General features: G+C 47.7%; 1 protein-coding gene across 1 annotated transcript in view; it reads right to left on the bottom strand.

Annotated features, from left to right (window-relative positions):
* Window positions 1-19,726, bottom strand: part of LOC124616474 (protein dead ringer) — a 471,664-nt gene that overhangs the window by 20,629 nt on the left and 431,309 nt on the right. Inside the window, exon 5 of the mRNA XM_047144783.1 lies at window positions 10,469-10,592. Within this exon, the coding sequence (XP_047000739.1) occupies window positions 10,469-10,592 (124 nt within the window). The remainder of the gene's footprint in view (window positions 1-10,468; window positions 10,593-19,726) is intronic.

Below are 19,726 nucleotides of genomic sequence, written 5' to 3'. Positions count from 1 at the left end.
CTCGGTCGTTATGTGACGGCCGTCAGCCACTACGCTGTCCGTGGAGAGAGTAAATGCCTGAAATCTGGTGACACTGTGGATCTGGGAATACTGAATTGCCTAACGATTTCCGAAACGTAATGTCCCATGCACACATCGCATTCAGAATCTGTTAATTCCCGTCGCGCGGCCATGGTCACGTCGCAAACCTTTTCACGTAAATCACCTGAGTACAAATGATAGCTCCGTCACTGCACTGCCCTTTTATACCTTGTGTACGCGATGCTACCGCCATCTCTATAAGTGCATATCGTTATCCCATGACTTCTGTCACCTCAGTGGCCGTGCGGGGTTGCCGCGCGATCTACGCTGTCTTGTCCTTCTATTAATGTCATCAAATGTGTCCACAAACTGCGAATACAATACCGCCATAGCTATAAAATTTACTGGAAACAAATGCAATTTCAGCCGGACCACGACTCGAACCCGGATTTCCAGCTTTACGAGAGCAGCCGCCTTAACCTTTTTGGCTATCCGAGCGCGCTTCACAGACAGACCCCAAACTTCCAGATGTGCAATGTGTGCTTCCTATCGTAGCGCTCGCACAAATGTGTGGTTCCCGCACTGGGAGAGACTTATTTAGTTTTCTCATGATGTTGCCTTAGCTTTGGCATGAAATACATTAGTGCAGTGGCCGTTATAGTTTGATGCAATGTTCCTTCATAGATGCATGTATGTCCGAAGGAACAGACCGTACCTGTCTGGCACAAATTTTCTTTTGTTTCCAGTGGGATCCGCATCAGATGGGATTGACGAAGGAATCGAGAAAGTTCAGAGAAGGGATGCTCATTTTGTATTATTGCGGAATAGGGGAGAGATTGCAACGGATATGATACGCGAAATTGGGGTGGCAATCATTAAAACAAAGGCGTTTTCCTTCGCGGCAGGATTTTCCCAATAAATTTCGATCATCAACTTTCTTCTCCGATTGCAAAAATACACTCCTGGAAATGGAAAAAAGAACACATTGACACCGGTGTGTCAGACCCACCATACTTGCTCCGGACACTGCGAGAGGGCTGTACAAGCAATGATCACCCGCACGGCACAGCGGACACACCAGGAATCGCGGTGTTGCCCGTCGAATGGCGCTAGCTGCGCAGCATTTGTGCACCGCCGCCTTCAGTGTCAGCCAGTTTGCCGTGGCATACGGAGCTCCATCGCAGTCTTTAACACTGGTAGCATGCCGCGACAGCGTGGACGTGAACCGTATGTGCAGTTGACGGACTTTGAGCGAGGGCGTATAGTGGGCATGCGGGAGGCCGGGCGGACGTACCACCGAATTGCTCAGCACGTGGGGCGTGAGGTCTCCACAGTACATCGATGTTGTCGCCAGTGGTCGGCGGAAGGTGCACGTGCCCTTTGACCTGGGACCGGACCGCAGCGACGCACGGATGCACGCCAAGACCGTAGGATCCTACGCAGTGCTGTAGGGGACCGCACCGCCACTTCCCAGCAAATTAGGGACACTGTTGCTCCTGGGGTATCGGCGAGGACCATTCGCAACCGTCTCCATGAAGCTGGGCTACGGTCCCGCACACCGTTAGGCCGTCTTCCGCTCACGCCCCAACATCGTGCAGCCCGCCTCCAGTGGTGTCGCGACAGGCGTGAATGGAGGGACGAATGGAGACGTGTCGTCTTCAGCAATGAGAGTCGCTTCTGCCTTGGTGCCAATGATGGTCGTATGCGTGTTTGGCGCCGTGCAGGTGAGCGCCACAATCAGGACTGCATACGACCGAGGCACACAGGGCCAACACCCGGCATCATGGTGTGGGGAGCGATCTCCTACACTGGCCGTACACCACTGGTGATCGTCGAGGGGACACTGAATAGTGCACGGTACATCCAAACCGTCATCGAACCCATCGTTCTACCATTCCTAGACCGGCAAGGGAACTTGCTGTTCCAACAGGACAATGCACGTCCGCATGTATCCCGTGCCACCCAACGTGCTCTAGAAGGTGTAAGTCAACTACCCTGGCCAGCAAGATCTCCGGATCTGTCCCCCATTGAGCGTGTTTGGGACTGGATGAAGCGTCGTCTCACGCGGTCTGCACGTCCAGCACGAACGCTGGTCCAACTGAGGCGCCAGGTGGAAATGGCATGGCAAGCCGTTCCACAGGACTACATCCAGCATCTCTACGATCGTCTCCATGGGAGAATAGCAGCCTGCATTGCTGCGAAAGGTGGATATGCACTGTACTAGTGCCGACATTGTGCATGCTCTGTTGCCTGTGTCTATGTGCCTGTGGTTCTGTCAGTGTGATCATGTGATGTATCTGACCCCAGGAAGGTGTCAATAAAGTTTCCCCTTCCTGGGACAATGAATTCACGGTGTTCTTATTTCAATTTCCAGGAGTGTATTTTGTTGGCGCCTACCTGCACAGGGAGAAATGATCATCATGAAATGAAACAAGAGAAATCAGAGGCACGAAAAGATTTAAGTGCTCGTTTATCCAGCGCGCCGTCCGAGAATGGAACGGTACAGAGATGTTACGAATTAAGACCCAAAGGAATTACCTGACAGCAGGCATAGATTTAAATCTATAGGGAGAGTTGAAAATTTGTGCTGGATGGGATTTGAACCCGGGTCTCCTGCTTACTAGCAGATGTGCTGACAACTTTACCATCCGGACACAGAGGACATCGCAACTGCACGGACTATCCTACCATGGGTCCCGTCAGTCCTGCTCAACTTATCCACGCTCTACTGAAGTAGCGCCTCTTGCCTATTATCCTCATTACTCGTGGCATTTACCTATTCCTGCAAGAGTACGAGTGTGGAGCGCGTTCGCACTGGAGTGATGAATTAATCGTCCTCGCCTTAAATTATACGAAGTGTCTGTTCTTTCGGACATACCCGAATTTTATAGCTGTGGTGGTACCGTATTCGCAGTTTGCGAATACATTTCATGATTCAATAGGGCTATAAATCTTCAGCAGTGTCTCTTTGCATGGAGCTTTACAGACACTGATCTAATGTATTGCAAAGTAAAGCCCAAACGAGAAAACTTAATAAGTCTTTACACGTGCGGGAAACACAGAACTGTGCGAGCACTTTGGGAAGCAGACTCTGGGACGTATGTTAGTTTGGTCTGTCCGTGAAGCGTGCTCAGATAGCCGAAACAGTTCAGGCGACCGTTCGCGTAAAGCGGGAAATCCGGGTTCGAATTTCGGTCCGGCTCAAATGTTCACTTGTTTCCAGTAAAATGGACCTCATTAATGATTAGGAAGATAGTTCCTTTCAGTAGGTCCATCTGTAGTAAAGCACAGTAGTGTAGGAAAAACTTTTGAGTAGACGATCTCTGTCCTTAAACGTAACGTGTGCTACTGTCAGCTTGGGCGAAAATCTCAGAGTGCTATCTTGGAATAGAGAATGTAAGGAGACTGACGGCAAACGCCACTTTTAAGCTCAAGACAATCAATTGTGTGCCGTGCCCTTCAGCTTAACAACAGGTCTCTGCTTCAGTACCCATGCCTTGACTCACATCCGTAGAGATTAAAATAAAACACCTCAAGTCTGCGATTACGCTAACACAATATCCTGAAGAGCGATACCCATTCGCGACAGGCATCAAACTACAGTTTTATCCCTGGAAAATAATTTTATTGCACCGTTTACAGAAAAACGAAAGCAAAAGGAGGTCGCGTGGGACAGGCAGTCGAGAGAGAAACGGGCGCGAAGCCCAGAGTCGGGAGACTGGGTGACGCATGCTACCTCCCCCCCTGCTGTACCTGTCTCTCGTCCGTCGGCAAGTCGTTAGCGTCTCCGCAGGACAGGTGGACAATACACTCACACACACACACACACACACACACACACACACGTACGCAAAATCCTTTCGATATTTATAATGTGTTGCAAAACTGGCCCTCACGACTGGCATAACGAGTCATCACCTTGCGCACAGAATAACCCTTAACAATGGACGGAGAGAAATTTGTCACTCACAGATAAGATCAGACTCATCTCTCTCTCTGCTGCCATCAACAGATCATTTGGAACGATAAGCTGTTAAAAGAAATTTAGCCTATTCGCTGTGGAATTGGAGCATGCGACATCGTTGACAGCGATACAGCCGTCGATGGAGGTATTAAGAGGTCTATAATTGTTAATCGTGATTGCCTGATCTGGCACTGGCATGCGCGTTCTCCCTTCTCTCTCCTCGTCGCCAGCAACCTATATGAAGGGAGTTCAAAAAGTAAGTTACGCATTACTATGCCAAGTACCTTTTATTGAATGCTGCACTACACTTCAAAGTGACACAGATATAACACACTATTTTTCAGTCTCTGTAAATAACGGTCAGAACGTTCAAATCCTCGACGACAGAAATCCGACACCTGATCACGGAGACATTCGAGAACTGCTGTTGAACGTCATCGTCATTGGAAGCCTCTTTCCCCTGCGGTTGTTGTGAATCAGTTCCTCCATTGCCTCGACATTGTTGTCTGTGGTCGATGGGCTTCCTCCCCGATCAGTGCCACTGACGTCTGTGAACCCTTGGTCAAATAGTTGGCACGTTGCGCTTTGTCCCTATACCGCCAGAATTTCACGGCGAACCTGTGGGAACTATACACGTTTTGGCCACAAGAATCGTACACTCCCCCATACTTTAACTTTCGGGTATGTTTCCAGTTGTTGCGAGGTTTCACTCGCGCACTGAGATGCACTGATGTAAGTACCGAAGCAGAACTATGTCTGCAGGAAGCCTGGAGTAGGTACTCTCTTCTGAAGATGTGTCAATAATTATTGCACACTGGTCTTAGCGTGGGACGACATTTCGAACTTACTTTCTGCAGTCTGGACTTTCTATAATTTTCCGAAAGTTGAAATGTAGAGGCGAAAGACTGCATACCTGTATTACAGGCCTCTTATTCCGAGCACTTCGTTCTTGGTCTTCCATTCTTATTTTCCCTCTTGATATCAACCTGACTGGTTTGATGTGGCCAGCCACAATTTTTTCTCTTTTCTGCCATTCTCTTAATCTCGGAATAGCACTTTAGCATCTGCGTTCTACGTCTTCAGTTGTTTGCTGGATATATTCCAGTCTCGATCTCAGTTTTTACCTTGATGTCTTAACACGTTTCATATCATGTTTCCTTCATGTCAGTGTTTTCCATACATTACTTTCTTCGCCGATTCTGCGAAGAACCTCGTCCTACTCCCGTTGTATCACGGTCTGCTGCTGTAGATATTACCCTACATTCGTTTGACCGGAAATCCTCATCTTTGATCCATTTCACTTCACTGATCACCTCTATATCTAGATTGGGCCCTTGTATTTCCCTCTTCAGATTTTCTAGCTGCCCTATCATGTTTCAACTTCTGGCAGTCCACTCTCCACACCGTATAATGTTACCCTTACATTGGTTATGTAACCTTATCCTCATGGCAACCTTCTCCTTGGCAGTACCCTCCAGGAGGTGTGAATGGAGGGCTAACCCAGAATATTCGGCACTGGAGTGACGATCCTAACACTTGTCCAACTATGGACAACGTGTTCTGTGGATACACGTTGCGTGTCTTTCCTGTGGTGGTTTCCATTATGTTCTGCACAGTCATGCCGCTGGTCATTGTCAATTCTCTCGCCTAGCCTAAAGTCTCCCTGCTCCTCCTCCCTCCTTGACGAAGCAGTTGGCAATACGAGGGTGACTGCTTATATCAGAAGTCTTCGGGTGCCATTGCTGACGATTTTGTGTTTCAAAATTTAAGCAATGATTGAGCTTGGGATTCGTGGCGTTTGATTGCTAGTCAAAGACTCTACACCTAGATCGTGAGTGCTCATTTATCCTTATAGATGCGAAAAAAAATGACTGACACTTCTGGGCTACGCTTTGCACCTATGTTAAAGATAACAAATGATTATTTCATGTTAAAATAGTTTCTCTCTCATCGTGAATTTTCGCTTCTTATTTGGAATTTCTATCGTCTGATAGTTTTCTTCATCAGATATGAAGAACAAAAAACAGTATCTTTGGTGGTGAATCGCCATCCTCTAAATGGATGCGCTTCACAGTTGTGCCCTCATGTAACAATAGCCTCACTCGAGACATTGTAGGCATTTTCGAGCATTCTATTTATCACAGGGGAATACTCGAATGCGCCTTCTACTATGAACTACTGTGCCTTTCCATGACAATACGTATATTTCCTATTAAGAGCATCTCTCATTTCATGGTGCAACGCCCAACCAACGTTTTAGGATTCCTCTATTGGACAGTATGAACAAACATAAAAAGCTGATCTTCCTTCTTTTCTCTCATTTCCGAGTTGTCTGCAGTGCAATAACTGCAGAATGCGTGGTGGCAAGATGGACGCAGGACAACAATGTGGCAAGCAGAGTAGGCACGGGTGGTTCCAGAAGGAGAACACCACGAGAAGGTCATAAGGTTGTTCGACTGGCTCTGACCAATGCGCGTATGACAAAAGCTGAAAATCGGGCATAAGTTATAGGCGGAATGTAATCTCGAACAAGCAGGAATAGATTTGGCGCAAAAATTGACTGAGTAATTCTATTTTATTATTATTTGCAGTAGCAAGGTTGTTTGTGCTTGGACGAGGCAATTTCTTGTGTATTTTAAGAAAGTTGAAACGAGACAGACAGTAACGAATCACAGATTATTTACACAAAAATATCTATTCCGACCACAACTTGACAGTTGTGGGATGAATCATTCTCGACTGGCTAGAGAGAGAGCAAGGGAGAGAGAGGGGGGGAGGGGAGGAGAAAGAGTGAGAGAGTGAGTGAGAGAGAGAGAGAGAGAGAGAGAGAGAGAGAGAGAGAGAGTGATGGGGGGGGAGGGGGGAGTTGTCAGCAAATTGTGGGCTTCGGCTGTGAACAAAAGCGGGGACAAAGGAATGACAGGGGCGCAGTTCTCCAACACAACGGAGAAGATGGCGTAGAACCAAAGTCAACTCTGACATTGACTGGCATTCTCTCGTTTTCAGCGATAAGTGGCGGTCAGATCGACGCCAGCGAGGTGGTAGGGTAGAAGAACTGCTGAATGTTCGCAGGAAGCACATCTCCTGGATAACCATGCCTCTTCAGTTTCTGGAATCATGGTGTGAAGCAGGATTGATTTGATTAATTGTTAGAGGGAGACTGATTGCTCTCCAGTATGCGGCAAGACAGGTAAACCCTGCTGTGTTACACTCCAGAACCAAGGTACCAAATGGCATTCTCGAACAGGACCACGCAGAGCTCCACACAGCAGTTTGCATCACAAACGACGTAATGGTAGCACGGTTCCTTTACTCGTTTCCCAGTCCCGTCATTTGTCACCCACAGAGCACGTCTGAGATGCGATGGAAAGAAGGATGATCACATTAGCCACCAGCTAAAAATCTACATGTGTTGACACAGCATGTATCAAGCAAGACATGAAATTCCTTAAGGTAACATTCGGAGGCTGTTTCCTTCCATGTGACAATGAATACAAGAATTTAATTGTGCCTGTGGGGGTCACACTTGATAATGATTATCATCATGGACATACGCTGGGAATGAAATGGAAGTTTATTCATATAACCCAAGCTGTACCAACGGACCGTGTGCTTTAAGCTCACCTTTTATAAAAGCTATAATCTAGTCATGTACATCATATTGTAAAATTCCGAATAAAATATTAATTGTTTTTAATGAATTCTCTTACCAGGGTCTACAATTGTTTAAATTTTTTACAATTAGACTTAATCCAAAAAATTAAGTACTTTAGTAGTAGTTGGTGCTTCTCGCAACAAACGTCGTTTTCAGTATTTTCAGGTTCTGGACTCCACTTAAACATTTGTATCTCTTTAAAAAATGTACACTATCATGGGATAGCGATATGCACATTTACAGATGGCGGTGAGTCGCGTTCACAGGGTTTAAAAGGGCAGTGCATTGACGGACCTGTCATTTGTACTCAGGTGATTCAAAAAAATGGCTCTGAGCACTGTGGGACTTAACATCTTAGGTCATCAGTCCCCTAGACTTAGAACTACTTAAACCTAAGGACATAACACACATCCAGCCCGAGGCAGGATTCGAACCTGCGACTGTAGCAGTCGCGCGGTTCTGGACTGAAGCGCCCAGAACCGCTCGGCCACCGTGGCCGGCGCAGGCGATTCATGTGAAAGGGTTTCCGACCTGATTATGGCTGCACGACGGTAATTAACAGACGTCGAATGCGGAATGGAAGCTGGAGCTAGACGCATGGGACATTCTATTTTTAGTATTCCGAGATCCACAGTATCAGTAATGTGGCGAGGACACCACGTTTCAGGCATTACCTCTCACCACGGACAACATAGTGGCCGACGGCCTCCACGTAACGACAGAGAGTAGCGTCGCTTACGTAGAGTCATCAGTGGTATCACACAAGCAAAAATAACAGCAGAAATCAATGTGGGACTGCAGCGAACGTATCTAGGAAAGATCGGAAAAACTTGGCGTTAAAGGGCTATGGCAGCAGACGACCGGCGCGAGTGCCATTGCTAACGGCACGAAATAGCCTGCAGTGCCTCTCCTGGGCTCTTGACCATATCAGTTTGCCCCTACACGACTGAAAAACCCTGGCCTGGTCATATGAGCCTCGTTTTCAGTTGGTAAGAGCTGATAGTAGGGTTCGAGTGTGGCGCTGATCCCACGACGCCATAGACTCAAGTTGTGAATAATGTACTGTCCAAGCTGGTGGTGGCTTCATGATTGTGTGCTTTGTTTACATGGAATGGACTGTGTCCTCTGGTCCAACTGAACCGATCACTTACTGGAAATTTTTGCCTTTGGCTACCTGGACACAATTTTCAGCCGTTCACTGTCTTAATGTATCCAAACAACTATGGAATTTTTATGGATGAGAATGCGGCTTGTCACTGGGCAACAATTGTTCGCGATTAGTTTGAAGAACTTTCTGGACATGAAACTTCCTAGCAGATTAAAACAGTGTGCCGGGCCTTTTCATATCAGTGCACTCGGCTGCAGAGTGAAAATCTCATTCTGGTAACATGCCCCAGGTTGTGGCTAAGCCATGGCTCCGCAATATCCTTTCTTTCAGGAGTGCTAGTTCTGCAAGGTTCGGAGAAGAGCTTCTGTAAAGTTTGGAAGGTAGGAGGCAAGGTACTGGCAGAAGTGAAGCTGTGAGGACGGGGCGTGAGCCGTGCTTGGGTAGCTCAGTTGGTAGAGCACTTGCCCGCGAAAGACAAAGGTCCCGAGTTCGAGTCTCGGCCCGGCACACAGTTTTAATCTGCCAGGAAGTTTCATATCAGCGCACATTCCGCTGCAGAGTGAAAATCTCATTCTGGAAACATTCTGGACAGTCTGAGCCAATGATTTGACAACCTAGATCATCCGACATCAAACATCTATGGGACCGAGGGATAAATTCATCACAGAATCCTGCACCGGCAACACTTTCGCAATTACGGATGGCTGTAGAGGCAGCGCGACTCAATATTTCTAGGGGGACTGATGACCTCAGCAGTTAAGTCCCATAGTGCTCAGAGCCATCTGAACCATTTCAATATTTCTACAGAGAACTTCCAACGATTTGTTGACTCCATGCCACATCGAGTTGCAGCACTGTACTGGGCAAAAGGTGGTCCGACACAATATTAGGAAGTATCCCACTACTTTAGTCATCTCAGTATTTGTTGTGAATAGACATCAAAAACAGTTAACGAAATTTGTGTTTGTCCGCAGCTCGTGGTCGTGCGGTAGCGTTCTCGCTTCCCGCGCCCGGGTTCCCGGGTTCCCGGGTTCGATTCCCGGCGTGGTCAGGGATTTTCTCTGCCTCGTGATGACTGGGTGTTGTGTGATGTCCTTAGGTTAGTTAGGTTTAAGTAGTTCTAAGTTCTAGGGGACTGATGACCATAGATGTTAAGTCCCATAGTGCTCAGGGCCATTTGAATTTGATTTTGAAATTTGTGTTTTTTAAAAACATTTTTTTTTTTGATGGTCAAGAATATATCCCCCGCCCCCTCACGCCGTTGGTAGTATACGTTGTTGGGTTAATATCCGTTATGTGATGAACATCTCCACAAAGTTTTATAAATGTCGGATTGGTACTTCATGATATAACACGTTTCATGTCCGCCAGCTTGCCTGACCTCACACATCGAGGTCAAAAAGACGCTAGGGATCAGCTGTTAGCGAAACCAGTGGAGGTGACTTAGGTGCTCACATTCGGGCAGCGTCGGCGCGTGCAGGTGCTGCGACGCCTGCTGGTGCGAGTTGCCGTTGAGGTGGGCGTGCGTGTGCGCATGCGCGTGCGCGGGCCGCGCGCCGCCGTGCGCCGTGACGAGGCTCAGCGGCGACACCTGGCCCACGGCGCCCGCGCGCCCGCCCCCGCCGCCGCCCCCGCTGGCCGCAGCCACCGCCGCGGCGGCGGCCGCCGCAGCCGCCACCGGGCCGGCCGCGCTCGCCGCCGCCACCGCCGCCATGTCCGAGTAGGCGCCGCCGTAGCTGCTGCGCCGCCCCTCGCGCCGGTTGCCGTCGATGGCCGCCTGCAGCTCCTGCGGCGTGCTCAGGCCGCGCCGCTCGCACTCGTACGGGTACAGGTACTTCATGTACCTGCAACACACGCGGCGCCACTTATAGTTGGAACCAGCTCCATCCCTGGTATTGCAAGACAATGAAGGCTTTGACGACCGGATGTCATAGTTGCTAAGGAGCTTCCCCGGTTGTTGGCCCGTAGTCGATGTTTCGCTAAGAGCTGCGCTGGATATTTTCGGAGGAGCTCCTGGCGACGTTCAGTCTAGCGTCTTGCAGGGTGCCTCCGTAGGTGTCCAGCGCAGCTCTGAATCGGGAACCGTGAAGTTTCTTCGACCACAGCCCGTAAGTATCATCAGCAACCGGGAATATTAGACCCATTCAGCAAGAAACGAGCCGGAAGCTGTAAAATGAAAACCTCTGAACGGGTCAATGGCGTTGCCCAGGGAAGATGATGTGGTCCTTATAAGAGCGTTGAGGCCCCAAATTCGCCGCTGGAGGAACGTGGCCGCGCACCTACGTGACGACAGAGCGAGCACTTTCGCCCTTCGACCGTCCACTGTACTCAGTCGTGCTGAAAACAGACAAATGGAGGCTTCAAAAAAAGAGCAAATGGGGTGTACGACGTTTTCTGAAAATGGGAGGAAGTGGGAAATGGAAATTGATAGAAAAGTGCTCCAAGGGTCGAGGCGTGGCACAAGTGATTCAAGATCCGGCGACCTTTCTGGCCAAGCACGAAGACAAGCAGTAAAAACTTTCGCCGTGTGCGAGCGGGCGTTAGCATGCTGAAAATTTAGGCCCAGGATGGCTTGCCATGACAAGTTGAGAAAGTTTGGAGCATTATGGGGAGGGCCCTCCAAGCTCAAGGAAGGACGGACGTCGTTGCCGGATGACGCAAGATGTGGAACGCCACGCCGCACGTTCGATAGAATTGTTCAAGAGATGGATGTCCTCATTATTGAAGACCGGCGAGTGACGGTGGCAGCCGATGTTCCAGAGGTTGCACTGAGCGTCGGAATTGCAACGGATATCAAATTCTCTCCATACACTCGTGCCATTCGTCGATGGATTTTCGTTACCCTTACTCGAACCGCTGTAACGCGCTACACCCCTTGCTCTTCTTTTGAAGCCTCTATTTTATCCGTTTCCAGCACTACAGAATGTAGGGGGCGGCCGCCATGTTACCACGTCGGTGTTCGCTCCTCCCCTTCTAGCGGCGAGTTTGGGACCTCATTCATCGCTCTAGTAGAGCTGCACCTTCTTCAGCGGCATTACGATTCCTTCAGGTGTTGTTCTTTTTTTTCTTTCTTTTTTTCGAATGATCATAATACCTAAAGAGAGCAGTGCATCAGACCCCCAGTTAGATTTCACATTGAAGAGGGTGTGAAATTAACTGCTGTCGCAGCCCAGATTTATTGACAGTCTCTTGCGCAGTGAATGGTCCTGGAAAAAAAACACAATTTACTCCTGTTTACAAAAAGGGCAATAGATCGGTCCACGCTGTAAATACAAGAAAAAGAATATGACGATCACTGTGGTGGTATAGTGATGATGCTGTAACTCTAAACTATAATAGAAAGAAATGCTAATTATTGTAACAAAAGCATCTGAAACTTTTATAATGTGCCCAGAACAAATAATTTTGTGTGCTACTAGATGTGTATATGTGTGTATTATGTTGGCAAATTGCACATTTTCTATTCATAAATTATTTCTGAAAAGAATAAAGAAAATGCACAGAATTTCGCACGAATATCTCTGGCGACCATCTGTTGCACATAGTAAGCAAAACAGTATGACCTTTCTGGAGGAAGATCGACTTCTGTCCCTTTTCAAGAGTCCCGTTACGTATCTTGTGCCTGTATTCCTACTAAAACCAAACTGCTCCTAAACCAGATTCCTTCCCATTACATGGTCTTTAACACACCTTTGGCTGAATGTGAAAACCAGATTTAGTGGCTAAACGTTTGTTTGATAGTTCAGTTAGTCTAGAGAGTACGGTGGCTTTTCATCCCTCAAATACATTTCATTCGAATTTTGTGTTTTCCTCCATGCTGCCTATCGGAGCAACCGTGGTGTAAAATTCCTCGTTCGCGGCTCCCTAACACAATTTCCTATCGCTCGCTGCCGATCTACTAGCTGCAGACTGAACGCTGTTGCCGAGTGTCAGCTGCCTACAGCACCCTTTGGAGCCAGACACTACAAGGTGTATGAACATGTTCCCCATAACATGTTTTCACTGAAAATATAGTCACTAAGAGCGTTTCTCTACAGTATGCCCGAGCGTGGCTACTTAATCCAGTGTATTATACACTCTACGAAGAGAAAAAAAATATCGCACTGGGCACAGGAATTATCCGAATGAGACGGAAATCAGTAGATGTGAAGTAAATGTACAGACAAACGGATTTCAGAAAATTTATTGAAGAGGAAGAGCTTCACAGATTGTGCAATCAATAACATGTTGATCCACATCTAGCCCTTATGCAAGCAGTTATCCGTCTTGTCATTGATAGGGTTGTTGAATGTCCTCCTGAGGGATATAGTGCCAAATTCTGTTCAGGTATTGCGTTAGATCGTCAAAATTTCGAGCTCGTGGGAGGGCCTTCCCCATAATGCTCCAAACTTTCTCAACCGGGAAGAGATCCGGCGACCTTTCTGGCCAAGCACGAAGACAAGCAGTAAAAACTTTCGCCGTGTGCGAGCGGGCGTTAGCATGCTGAAAATTTAGGCCCAGGATGGCTTGCCATGACAAGTTGAGAAAGTTTGGAGCATTATGGGGAGGGCCCTCCAAGCTCGAGATTTTGACGATCTAATGCAATAACTGGACAGAATTTGGCACTATACCCTCTGGAGAGCATCCAACAAGTGTATCAATCAATGGTAACTCGAATAAATGCTTTCTTAAAGGTCAGAGGTGGACCAACGCGTTATTGACTTTCTCAATTTGTGAAGCTTTTTCTCTTGAATAAATCATCCAATTATTCTGAAATTGTAATCATTTGTTTGTCTGTACATGTACACCACATCTACTGACTTTCGTGCTATTCAGAAAATTCCTTCGTGGTGCGTCAAATGGTTCAAATGGCTCTGAGCTCTATGGGACTTAACTTCTGAGGTCATCAGTCCCCAAGAACTTAGAACTACTTAAACCTAACTAACCTAAGGACATCACAAACATCCATGCCCGAGGCAGGATTCGAAGCTGCGACAGTAGCGGTCGCGCGGTTCCAGACTGTAGCGCCTAGAACCGCTCGGCCACCCCGGCCGGCCGTGGTGCGTCTTTTATTTGCTCTAGGGTGTACTATATCTGTCAAATAAATTCAGATTTCAAAGCGTTTACGCTATTTTGTTCCCAGATATAATCATGGCGCAGCTTACAAGGAAGTACCTCTCATTTCGGTGAGAGGGCAACCTTAAATACTGTGTGGTACGTGGCTATATAGCTTTACTTGCTCAGAGACTTAATTTGAACCCAACTGAACGTGTTCTGGAATGTCTATTTTGCCCCACAATGATCCAATTCTATGCTTATTAACAGCGATGCTGCAAGGGTACGATCCTAGGAAATCTTCCACCACTTGATTGAATATATAGACGCGGTAATGGGATTCATCCGGAAAAGAGTGGAGCATCTTTCTCCTAACCCCCAAGTATAAGGATAGCTTGTGTACCTACTGTCCAGTTTGCAGCACAGGCATAATTTCTAGTTACTTGTTCGTATGAAATGAATGGAAGAATTTGACTACAACAGCAAACTGTGTGATTCCTCGATCCCTTTACATTCCCAGTAAACAGAAGACCTCGTTGCACGCGGGTTGTGCGCCGTTGTCTCAGCCAAGAAAAGCGCAGCTCGCGCCGCCTCTGGCAGGGTCCTCCCTCGCCTCGCGCCCAGATGGCGAGCCACCCCAGGCGGGCGGCGAACAATAGCAGGGGCGGCACGCCACGTGTTCCCCGTTCGTGACGGAATTAGCAGCGTGTGCAGAATGCCGGGCCGGACCGCGGCCATCAGCGAGGGGCCGGCATGGAAAACAGGAAGACGCCGTCAGGGCGGCGGCGCTAGGGTTTCAGCGGCTGACATCGGCATCCGCCGGCCGCCCGCTCGCCCTAATAAATGCGATCCCACCGCCGCGCCGGTGGCCACACTCCTCGCCTCCTCTCGACTTCCTCTCTCCCATGTACGCTAGACGTGGCTCGCGACCATGTCGTCTTTTTGGACCTGAGCTATGCTACTCGTCTGATACCGTTCGCCATCTCTTCCTACTGCGCCCTTTACCTCCCAAGAAATGAAAGAAAGCCATTTCAGACATATCCGGAAATAATGTCGCTCCAAAGTAATGTCAAGAACTTACTCATATGTACAACATAAAGGAACGAAGGCATCCATCTTCAGGACTTTCCACGTCCAGCGAATCGCCTCAGACCGCGCTGCTACCCCGGGCGGCATTGTCACTGCGACGCGATATTCAAGTCCGAGATGGTACTACACCTGTTCTTTCGGGGACTCATATGAGAATCTTGCTGACCATGGGAGTACCACATTATCACACAGACAGTTCATAGAGACACTTGCTATTTCAAAACGAGCATTTTTATGCTGAAAATAGGCTCCACAATACCGTCGCTTGAATGGTAACACACACGAGGATGCAGGATATCCGCGACATACCAATGCACCATCTGAGTTCCTCAGTGACTACCAGCCGTGACCTGAATCCGCAACCGATGGCTCCCTACACCATGAGCCAGGAGTAACACAGCTGTGCCTCTCTAAGACATTGGAAGAACGGGACCTCTCACGACGTCGCCACGATACAGAGCAATGGCCATCCGAGGTAGCATAGAACCAAGGTTCACTGTTCAACACAGTGCAATGCCATTCATCAGCGCTCCACGCTTCCTGGTCACGAGATCACTCGAAACGAGGCCATTTGTGTTATCGTGTTAAAGGCAGCATATGTATGGGACGGCAATTCGTTAGGACGGCTGCTGTTAATCTCCGACCAGTCGTGTCGGATGACACAGAACGTTACGGGGCGTCCAGTGATCACTCAGGATATGCTGCTCTTTGCGCCCCATACCAAGCCTGATAAATACACTACACACCGACAATGCACATGCACTCTGGTTACCTTTCTACCTATCGCAGAGCATTGTAACTTTGATAATTTACATACCTTCCAAATGGTGGACCAGATTTTGTCTGTAGTCGACACTGAATAAAAGACATCCAGTATTTGCTGCCCGTCGTCAGTCTGCAGGTAGTAACGTTAGGTGCCGGCCGCAGTGGCCGTGCGGTTAAAGGCGCTGCAGTCTGGACCCGCAAGACGCTACGGTCGCAGGTTCGAATCCTGCCTCGGGCATGGATGTTTGTGATGTCCTTAGGTTAGTTAGGTTTAACTAGTTCTAAGTTCTAGAGGACTAATGACCTCAGCAGTTGAGTCCCATAGTGCTCAGAGCCATTTTTGAGTAACGTTAGGTCGACGATGAGTTAATAAGAGACAAGCACAAGCCCTGATTGGGTAAGGATGGGAAGAAAATTGGCCACGTCCTCATTTGGCTTACGCTGTTCGGCCTAGCCACGGGGAGGCTACATTAGGATGGCGGGACGTGGATCTGAATCACTGCTGCCAACTACATGTCAGTTTCAATAGTTATCAAGAACTTTTGACACTGTTTCCGCGGTTGAATCAGTAATAGAACCAGTCTCTTATGAGAACAAAATTTTTGTCTGTTTTTCTAGAACACATTTCTACCCCTTTGTGACATCGACAGCGCACGTTTCATTATTTTGTCTTATTTTACATTTTAAGTACAACACCTCGATGTAGGCGTAACACAACAACAAAGACTTGTGGCTGTAATGTTACTTTAACGTACGAAACTTAGAGAGAAACGCTCACTTACTATGTTATAAACCAGGTGATACATGTCCGGAATACAATCACTCGCCTATTTTAATATATGTCTGCTTGTATAATTACGTACCTCTCCAGATCCTGTTCCTTCCATTACGAAGTTAATTAATCTTGCAGATATTTTACTAACATCTACCTTCATCTGACACAGATTCTAACGAGTAAGTCTTCAGTGGTTAATTTATCAACTAATGCATTTTTCAAAAATTCCATTTCAGCTGTTTCCAGTTTCTTCTTCGATTTTACCACAGTTTAAGTTTCGCCGTAATACAGTTCTCTGTTCCCCTATCCGGAGTCATCATTTCGTACCCGTCCAATTTTTTTAATGTTTGGGAAAGAGGTCAGCAACCCCTCTACCAGGATGCTGCTTATATTTCCCTTTCCTCGGTCATCTTGTGCAGTTCTGCGTGCCTGCCGGCAGAATCCTTTCACTTTTGTAACTAAGCTTCCTACAAATCTGATGTTCAGGATGTTTCTGACATGCTTTGTACAATTCTTTGCCACCTTTACTGCCCCTGTGACGTGTAAGTTAAATAACAGTCGACATAATCCGCAAACCTGCCTTACACCTCAACACAAGCATATTTTCCGCTATTAGTTCGAATTGGTTTTCATAAGTATTTCAGATAACTGATTTGTTTGCAAGTTCGTCGCTCGGATTTCGTACATCGTACGGCTCTTTGTACCGTCGCAAACTGTCTCTAGGTCCATCTGATTAATTATAAACTTGGGATGTCGGTTTATGACATGAAAGAAGACTGTTTCAGAAGCTGCCAGTCTACACGTATTTAAGAGAAGCAAAAGCATACACATAACAGAACGCGAGCAACGGTAACTGACAGCTGAGTGTTTGTTTCGTTTTGTTTTGTTTTAGGGCGCAAAAGCGACTGGGGTCATACGCGCCCAAGTCAAAACTATAGAACACGAAGACAGAGAGGAGTTAAAAAACGACTACACGTCAATCCCAATCGATGTAAGAGAAGACAGCTAAAAACAGGGACGTGGAGAAAGGGCTATAATATGCACCACAGAAAAACGAAGGTCCATAAGTAAAAATTAAGTGACCTTCGCACTATTGCTAAGATGGATAAAAAGTAAAACGCGATCGACAGTCCGCGCGTCGTTCGCTAAAACGGCCAATAACTCAGACGGCAAACCCAAGCGGGAACGCAAATTGCCAAAAAATGGGTATTCCGTCAGGAAATGGCGGACAGTTAAAACTTGGGCCCAATGTGCACAAAGTTGTGGGACAGCGCCACTTAACAAATGGCGATGGCTAAAAAGGCAGTGTCCTACATGCAACCCAATTAAAACGACCTCCTCCCGGCGGGAGGGCCGAGAGGTGGTCGTCCAAGCCGCTGCGAGAGGCTTAATAATCTGGAGCTTATTCCCATGAAAGGAGGACCAGTGGCGATGCCAAAGTGACGTCACCTCCTGCCAGACGGCAACACAGAGATCATCGGAGGGAATATAGGAGCTAGTGGCCTGAGGTACGAGGACTGCAGCCTTGGCAACAGCGTCGGCAGCCTCTTTTTCTGGCAGACCGACATGACCAGCAACCCACATAAACATTACAGTGGTTCCATCAAGAGTGAGCAAGTGACAGTTTTCCTGGATCCGTTGCACTAAAGGATGGGCGGTTTACTGCGCACAGAGACTTTGAAGGGCGCTGAGAGAGTCTGAACAGAGGACACAATTCGAAAGCCTGTGTTGCCGCGTGCACTCCGTGGCTTGATACAGAGCGAACAGCTCAGCTGTAAATACTGAGCAGTGTGCCGGAAGCCGATACCGAAAAACATTGGCACCAATGGCGAAGGCACACTCGACACCACGGTCAGTCCGAGAGCCATCAGTGTACACAAAGGTACTACTGCGAAGTTCCATGAGAAGGTCGTGATACTGAAGGCGATAGAGCGAGACTGGTGGCGAGGGTTAGGTAGCGAATGAAGGTCAAGATGAACACGGGCCGCCGCACGAAGCCAAGGTGGTGAAAGGTTCACACCCACTGGGAAAGTTGCAGGTAGTGTAAAGTTAAGCTGCCGGTGCAAGTGCCGAAAGCGGACTCCAGGAGGTAACAGAGAAGAGGGACGCGCCCCATACTGGAGGTCAAAGGAGGCATCAAAGAAGGAGGCATAAGATGGGTGGCCACGCATGGCAGACAAATGGCATGCATACCTGCTGAGGAGAAAGTCACGGCGGTAGGACAGTGGTAGTTCAGCAGCTTCGGCAGACAGACACTCAACCGAGCTGAGTGTTTTGTGAGTCTTGTCTTCGTAGAAGTGACAGTCTTTTTATTATTATAATTAATGTAAAAATGGAACGTTACAATGTAATATTCCGTCAAAAGCGAGGGAGCACAAGCTCGATGGGGAAGTACGGACAAACCAGCAATCAGTCGATTTATGATAACTACAAGGAGTCTAAGCCAGAGTGCGTCTATGGGAATTAGAAGCCCACTTTCCAGTTCTACAACTACAGTGAGAAGTAAACTAAGGACTTGTCTTATGCCGTTAACATGGCTAACCCGATCCGAGAACTGTCAGTAGCCTGCTTTCTGAAAATGTAGACGCGATTTTTTTGTTTTTGTTTATTCTTAAATTTCGTTCACGTGAGTGAGAAGGGAAATTGCACCAAAGTCGAACCAATAGCAGCGTAGATGGCAGACGAGAATGGATCATGTCAGGGAACATATATGGATTTAATGTCCCGCGGACAAGTAAGTCATTAAGACACGGGGCAGACGTTTCGATTAGAGAGCAAGGATCCTCGCATTAAGCGATTTAGGGAAACCACGGGAAGGCAAAGTATGGATTGCCGGACGGAGATCTCAACCATGATCTTTCCGGATGTGGGACCACCGTGCCACTTCACTCGGTCCACTTCAAGGATCGCTAAACTATGCAGTAGACTTAAAATTCGCCCAACAAAAGTTTCAGCATTTACTGGAGAGGATCAGAGTTTGCCCGCCAATTTACTTTCCTTCTGAATCATCAGTTCTTCGGTTTCTCCGATGTAGGTGTCCATCTCTTTCGAAAATGTTGTAAATACGTGTAGTCGGTGACATCATCTTTGATCTAAAATATAGATTCAGATATTTTTATTTTTCTACACTTCTTAATTTACACAGAGGAGGACAACGAAATTACTTACTTCGTTGGCAGGCCACTAACTGTGAAGATGAAACACAGGAGGCTGAATGCCAAGAGCGGTGTCGTGCTTGAGATGAGCAGGTGGGGAAGAGGGGAGCGAGGCGTCCTCCCGGATGAAAGGCGCTCGCCGCAGTTTGTTTGCACAGGA

This window comes from Schistocerca americana, chromosome 5 (assembly GCF_021461395.2).
Source record: "Schistocerca americana isolate TAMUIC-IGC-003095 chromosome 5, iqSchAmer2.1, whole genome shotgun sequence".
NCBI lineage: Eukaryota > Metazoa > Arthropoda > Insecta > Orthoptera > Acrididae > Schistocerca > Schistocerca americana.
Note: the sequence above shows the minus strand (reverse complement) of the source record. Positions and strands in the feature narration are given on the sequence as shown.